General features: G+C 32.9%; 1 protein-coding gene across 1 annotated transcript; it reads left to right on the top strand.

The window, feature by feature from the left end:
• Positions 1-797: 797 nt before the first annotated feature.
• On the top strand, positions 798-6,611 carry LOC118040590 (TOM1-like protein 1). Its single transcript, XM_035047560.2, has 4 exons — positions 798-938; positions 1,839-2,408; positions 3,179-3,424; positions 5,928-6,611. Exons 2-4 carry the CDS (start codon positions 1,890-1,892, stop codon positions 6,345-6,347), a joined length of 1,185 nt encoding a protein of 394 aa, XP_034903451.1. The 5' UTR covers positions 798-938; positions 1,839-1,889; the 3' UTR covers positions 6,348-6,611.
• Positions 6,612-7,585: the final 974 nt, after the last annotated feature.

Below are 7,585 nucleotides of genomic sequence, written 5' to 3' on the forward strand. Positions count from 1 at the left end.
CATTAGAAATGTGCGCGCACTCCCTAGTACAAAAAAAAAAAAAAAAAAAAAACAAGAAAAGTATATCTCAAACTAGAAGAAGAAGAATATAAAAAAAGAAAAATATATCTTTTTATATGTTTAGGAAGTCTCGTGGGCCTCATTATCAGTGTTGGGCTCTAATTGTGACAGGCTTGAGCTTTATTGATTTTGAAAAAAAGGATGAACTTGGCTGGCGAAGTTCCATGAAAAATAATGTAAACGGCTACAACATATAAATTCTCATATAAACCAAAAGAAGGGGCAAGAAAAAAAAAAGTCTAAACTCGAAACGACGACGCTGCTTCCCTAAGTTTGAATTATGGAAGGAGACAATTCAAAAACCCGTGTGACAAGCAAGCAAGCAAGAAAGCAACCTATTTAATAAAGGGATGTTTAATGAAGTCAATAAAGTTCTATAAAAAATAACATGGACGTCTACGGCATATAAATTCTCATATAAAACAAAAGAAAAAAAAAAGGAAAATCTAATTCCAAAACAATGAAAGATAATATTTATTTATTTTCTTACCTTCTCTATATTTAATAAATAAATAAATAAGTTGACTGAAAAAGGATATGAAAGGGATGATAAGAGAACAGTTTAAGTTTGATTTTTTTTTATTTTATTTTATTTGATTATTTTTTATGAAATAAAAACCGAACTGAAATAAAAATAATTATTTTTAATACAGATTAATAATTAATCGATTTTTTAAACTAAAATGACCTTTTAAGGCAGTTTCACGAAAATATAAAGGGACTAATTTATAATTTATTCGTGAAAGTGAGAAGTACAAACGAAAAATAAAATAACTGAAACATTACTATATAAGAAACTGGAACAGCTCCCAGGAAAAATCATCATCGTCAAGTCTTTACTGACTCAGACTCAACAACAACAACAACAAACTGCTAAGGTAATTTATCTTCTTATTTTTCTTAAAAGTGAACGATAAAGTGGGTTTTTTTTATCAGATTTTTGTCATTAATTTGATCTGATCATGTCTAAGAAGAGAAGGTTTTTTTTTATTTTAAAGGACAAAAGAGTTTTGTGATTTGTGAGTGTTTTTTGGGTTTTAACACACACACATGCACACACAGACTAAGATTGACCCAGAAAACAGCATTCAGTGGTTTTCTTGTGACTTTTTTTTTCTTTTTCTTTTTTATATCGGGGTTTTTGGGTTTTGGATCAATAGGTCGGCTTTCGGAGATTTAAGGAATTTTGGGTTTTTAGAATTCTAGTTATGAGTTTTGAATTTTAGTTTTTGTAATATGCTAAGATTGACACACACACACAGACTAAGATTGACCCAGAAAACAGCATTCAGTGGTTTTCTTGTGACTTTTTTTTTCTTTTTTTTTTTTATATCGGGGTTTTTGGGTTTTGGATCAATAGGTTGGCTTTCGGAGATTAAGGAATTTTGGGTTTGTAGAATTCTAGTTATGAGTTTTGAATTTTAGGTTTTGTAATATGCTCAGCTCATCAATTTAAGTAGCAGAATTTTGAGGGTTCTTAGGATTTTCGAGTCTACTATTTTTTTGTGGTTTCAGAAGAACGAGAAACTCTGAATTTTGATCAACTATGAAAGATAGTTGAGTTGACTTTGCTCAATTTTTTGTTCTAATATTCTCTAATTAGATTATGCTTTTTTAAGGGAAAAATTTAGGTCTAAAAAAGGAAGTTCAATTTTGAATCTTTTTCTGTCTCCTGTCACTTCAGAATGTGAAAAACTCTCTTTTCTTTTCCCTTTTGCTCTCAGCTATGAGACATAGCATGATTTTGTTCTGATTTATGTTGGTCATTGACTTTTCAGGACAACAAAAATTTGAAGATTTGGTGGTAGGGTTTCAAAAAGGCTGCAAAGATGAGTGACAATTTGATGGAGAAGGTCAGTGCTTTTGGTGAACGCCTCAAGATTGGAGGTGCCGAGGTGGGTCGAAAGATGAGTGCGGGCATGAGCTCAATGAGCTTCAAGGTGAAGGAGCTATTACAAGGTCCTAACCAAGAAGATAAACTTGTCGAGGATGCCACAGCTGAGACACTTGATGAGCCTGATTGGGCCATGAATCTTGATATTTGTGATATGATCAATCATGAAAAAGTTAGTAGTGTTGAATTGATTCGTGGAATAAAGAAGAGGATCATGATAAAAAATGCTAGGGTACAGTATTTAGCTTTAATGTTGCTTGAAACATGTGCTAAGAATTGTGAGAAAGCTTTCTCAGAGGTGGCAGCTGAGAGGGTTCTTGATGAAATTGTGAAGTTGATTGATGATCCTCAGACTACTGTCAATAATAGGAATAAAGCTTTGACGCTCATTGAAGCATGGGGAGAGTCAACTAGTGAGCTGCGTTATTTACCTGTTTATGAAGAAACATACAAGGTATTCCTTATTTTTGTTTCTTAGTGATCTCACTTTTTGAATGTTTGCCTTAAGAAACTGGGTTGAGAAAAGGAACATCCTAATTTCAATTAACTTGTGGCTTGTTAGCAAGGGAATATTATCCTGAGTTTAATGCAAATATCTGTCTCAAGTTCAGCTATGCGATCCTTTTCTCTCTCTCTCCTATTAGCTCCTATTACTGGATCAAATTGGATTTTGGTTTGTATTTGGTTTTCAGCCTTCTTATAGTGTAAAGCCTAAAGTCTTCTCTGCTTGATGAAATGTGATTCTTAGCCTATACAATCTTGATTGAAAGGGAGTCATACTATCAAAATCACTTTGATCAAGTTGGGTGGGTAAATATGCAAAAATACACTATAGAAGTTAAATGAAGTGTTCCATATTTATGTACTTTTTTGGGTTCATCAGGAGACCCGCTGGGCCTTGAGCTACACAATGGGTAGCCCTCCTCCATTACATAATAACCAAATAAACTGGAGTTATTAGGACTCTTAACTTGCTTTGCTGAAGGAAACTATGGGGTATGCAACTGCTAGGCTATGCTTGCTCGTGTTTTCCATATTTAAATTTGAGAAAGCATTTGTTTGCTTTGAATATCTGTGAAAATAAATTGTCTTGTAAGAAAAATATGCAAGTTCTTTATTGTGCAGTGTTGTATAGAAGATATATCCATGCAATAATTTGACTAGTGCAGATTTATGATTTCTCAAACCATTATTGTTTCTTGACCTTTTCATATTTTTCTGAAGAGTTTAAAATCAAGGGGTATCCGATTCCCTGGTCGTGACAATGAGAGTTTAGTGCCTATCTTCACCCCACCTCGTTCTGTGTCGGCTCCAGAAGTGGATGCTAGTCTTACACATCAGATTCAGCATGATATTCCTCTGCAAAGCTTTACAGCTGAACAGACAAAGGAAGCATTTGATGTGGCAAGAAACAGCATAGAGCTTCTCACAACAGTATTGTCCTCTTCACCTCAACAAGATGCATTACAGGTACTTCTAATCTTACAAGTTCTCGATCTTCAATTAATTTGATGTGGATGTATTGATTTTGATTAGATAAAAAAATTTGGCTCAATAATCCTACTTCAAATATGAGATGCCTGAACTTTTCCTGTTGTTTATGTGTATGACTTCTTTGTTCATTTACTTTCACTTGACTTTGGCAAACTAACTAACATGCCAAAGATATCAAACTGACCTGTTTAACCATATTGGACCTGTTGAATTGTGAAAAACTAAGGCTGTTTTCGAGGGATTTTTTTTAAGGAGAATGAATAACAAGATTTTCACGTCCAAATATGACATGCTAGTCAAAGAAAAAACAAAGCATTTCTAATTTCTAGATTTTGTATTGACAATGGAGAACATTCTTTATAAGGTGGCCCTTTTTCAGGTGGGGGGGTGGGAACCCTCACAGAAGTGCGCACACTCTTATCTATATAAATGCCATCCCTGATGACTCAAGTCCACTAAAAGAAGTCCAAGTGTCGCAATTAGAATGAATACTTCCAATATTCATTTATAAGACACTAAAAACTGATAGAATGTAAACCTGTTAACATTGCAATTCTATCAGTGATTTTAACCATTCCAAATTCTGACTTTGTAAATAGTGATTTTGCTTCAATCATGACTCAAATTTATGAGCATGCCAACAAGTTTAATTGTTTCCAGAACCTTGTTAAACTGCCCACAAATCATTGATCAAAGAGTGTTTGGTGGCTTCCCACGTGTCCAGAAAATGGATGAGAAAAAAAAAAAATTCGGCAGAATTTCACCTTAAAACCGAGCATTCCTAAACTATTTCAAGAACAGTCAACCTGCTTAAAAGAATACTACTATACTTTTCTCATACCAAAGCTTCAATATAACCCTATGTGTCAACTCCATCATACAATACCATGCAACTATCAAATTATACATACATGATTCAAGATACATCATGTATATCATTAGAAAAAGGTATGTGCATATATTTGAAGTTCTAATTGTAAACATTTTTCATTTGCATTAAATCAGTGCCACTGAATTGGTATACGTTTAGGGATTCTTAGGAGTTGGTGGGAGGGATGGCAACATGCATATGTGAGTTCTGATTATCTGATGATTATTATTTTTAAAGATCATGCATAAAAGTGATTAGTTTTGGGTCTTTTGACTGTAGATGTTGATGTCTTTGTCCAGGGTCAACTGTGAAAATGATTGTTTCCAGTGCAGTCATATTATGACTGTTTACTATGTCCAATTAATCATTCTAGGTAAACGAGTGGAAATAGACTTTTGCAAGTTACTACTGCTTCTTTTTCTTTCCAAGAACATGAAGGCATGAAATCGATTCAAATTTTAGTTTGTTTGAATTTTGGGGAATCATGCTGTACTACTGCTTATGTAAATGATGTTAAAAAAACAAAACTCATCCTCAGCAATTAAGATAAGGTGTCTTACAAGTACAAATAATGGCTTGATTAGTGGTGGATTTTGAACAAGATTCTAGGAGGTGCAAGAATATGGCTAAATATAGAGGCTGTATCAGCACTCAAATCTTTTCATGTCAATTTCGGAGCAATGAATTTAATTTGGTCAAAACTCAAATAAAATTAATAGTTTAAATTTCAATATATTTTAGTTTAATATTAATGATCTAGAACATTGAGCACCTTGTACAAATATTACTTGAAAAATGTGTGAAAGAGGAAAAATATTTTGACTCTTTTTAACCATGTGTTTTTCTTTTCCTTGAAAATGATAATTATGTATGAGGGAGAGAGACATTTGGTTTTGAAAAGAACATGAAAATTTGAAACCAAGGATCCACTACAAATAAAATTTGAGTTTCGGGACTGATTTGAATTTGAAAAGCTTACTTTAAGATTTTTTTTTTCTTTTTATATCTATAGTTTTCATATTTATTCTAAAAAGATTTCACCATGGAAAGTTAAGATTTAAGAAAACATATCTATTGAATACAAATTTTATAAAATAGAAAATAAGGGTCTTGGTTGGCGTAAATTGAAAATAATAAAAGTAATAGCCATAAAACACTAGATGAACCAAACAAGGCCCGTAATTTTTATAGTGGAGAATATGGACAACAAATATTTTGATGTTTTCTAGTTTTCTAGAGAATTGGAGAATTAAAATGCATTTCAAAGAAACAGTTTACATTTTCAATTTTCATAGGAGGTTCATTTTCAATGTTTATAGATGTTAAAAAAAATGTAAACATCCTAGGGGAGGCTGTTGCCCTCTCTAATCTCTGTGAGGATCTGCCATTGGGTGTGATTTCTTTAGATATGCGTAGCTATAATATCTTAGAACGATTAGGTCAAGATGATTTGTAGTGATTTGAAGTGGGAAATATGCCAATTCTTCCCATCATTGATGGGATTGCTATTAGATAAAATAAAAGAACATAGGATATGTCTTTCACAATATCTGGTCATTTGGTTCGTTTTTGAGATCACCGAATGGAATTCTTTGTTTCAATTGGCAGGATGGTTTGGCAACTACACTAATCCAGCAGTGTCATCAGTCACAACTGACTGTTCAAAGAATCATCGAGACAGCAGGAGACAACGAGGCTCTTCTTTTTGAAGGTTTGAATGTGAATGACGAAATCCAGAAAGTTCTCTCAAAGTATGAAGAGTTGAAGACCCCACCAGTGGTTCCTGCTGTACCCGAACCTGCTTTGATTCCTGTTGCTGTTGAGCCTGATTCACCCATTCATGCCAAAGAAGATGCCTTGATCAGGAAACCTGCAGGTCCACAAGGTGGAACCCACGGAGGGAGCAGTGATGATATGATGGATGATCTTGATGAAATGATATTTGGTAAGAAGGGAGGGAGTGCATCCGAAGGTGCGCAAGACCCAAAGAAGCAGCCATTCTCCAAGGATGACCTCATATCCTTCTGAGCTACGTTCTGTATACAGATGATTCCATATTTTAGGAGGTAGGGCTTTTGATACGAGGCCATTTAGGTGCTGGAACACAATTGAATTTGAATTTGAATTTGAATGGTTATTGCATTCATAAAAGGTGGGTTGTGGCCTCCCTTTGCACAGTACTTTCATTGTTTATGTGTATTTTTCTGTCTTCTGCAAGTAGTTTATGCATGGATTTTGCTATAATCTGCTATGGGGAGTTTACTACAAGTGATATAGTTTTTATTTTGCACACTTGTTATATATACCATTGCTATAATTTTGCTACCTTTTATAATATCGTCATTTTCTTAATGGATGGAACTGTTGAATGCACACAGCTGAGCTCAAAACGATATATAGAAGAACCGTGCGCCATGCCTTCCTCATCGACAATCTATGTTTATTATATACTTGGCCAGGTATGCTAGGTTATGTCCGTCTTGGATGTTTTTGAATAAATTTTAAAAAAAATTATTTTTTATTTTAAATTATTATATTTTTAGTATTGTAGATTATTTTTATATATTAATGTTAAAAATAATTTTTAAAAATATATTTTAAAAAGCAATTTAAAATTAAAAGTACTTATGAAGTGGTTTTACGCGAGAACAGACCAACAGAAGAAGAGAATTTTGCCTCGCGGGCTTCCAGCTGTTTATTAACGTTTAACGTGACAGGTCTATGTGGTGTCTTATGAAAATTTCATGCGTTGGGACCAGGTTGTGAAATGCATCAAAGTTTGGGGTTTTGTTTTGTAATTATTTCTATTACATACATAAAAAAAAAAAGTTTGAAATATGAATTTTATCACGTGTGGTGAAATTACTAGATGGCCGGGGCGATCTTAAATTTGTCCGTTTAAGAGACACCATTGTTTTTTTTTTTTTAAAAAAGAAAAATATGAGATCTCAGTCAATATTTTGAATGGATTCAACCAGATATATTAATTTAATAATATAATTAAAAAAATATTAACGAAAAATAAAAATAACTAATTATAAAAAAATAAATGTTAATATCATACCCGAGAGAGAAAAAAATTTAACCACTAAAAAAAGCTATTCAAGATGGTTTTGATATTATTGCAAAATATTGTGCGTTGACACTCAAAGATACAGGCAAGTGCCATCAAAGCAACAATCCAAAAAGTAAACAAAATAAAATATTATAAAATGAAATCTTGTGCTTATAATTTAATATAAAAACAAATTAAAAAAAAAAACTAT

Source organism: Populus alba, chromosome 13 (assembly GCF_005239225.2).
Source record: "Populus alba chromosome 13, ASM523922v2, whole genome shotgun sequence".
In the NCBI taxonomy this organism is placed as follows: Eukaryota; Viridiplantae; Streptophyta; class Magnoliopsida; order Malpighiales; family Salicaceae; genus Populus; species Populus alba.

Excerpts from the sequence above, each read along its gene's own strand:
- LOC118040590 (XM_035047560.2), top strand. The coding sequence starts at position 1,890 with ATGAGTGACAATTTGATGGAGAAGGTCAGTGCTTTTGGTGAACGCCTC. Across the intron at positions 2,409-3,178 it reads TTTATGAAGAAACATACAAG|AGTTTAAAATCAAGGGGTAT; the intron begins GTATTCCTTATT and ends ATTTTTCTGAAG. Across the intron at positions 3,425-5,927 it reads CTCAACAAGATGCATTACAG|GATGGTTTGGCAACTACACT; the intron begins GTACTTCTAATC and ends TTCAATTGGCAG.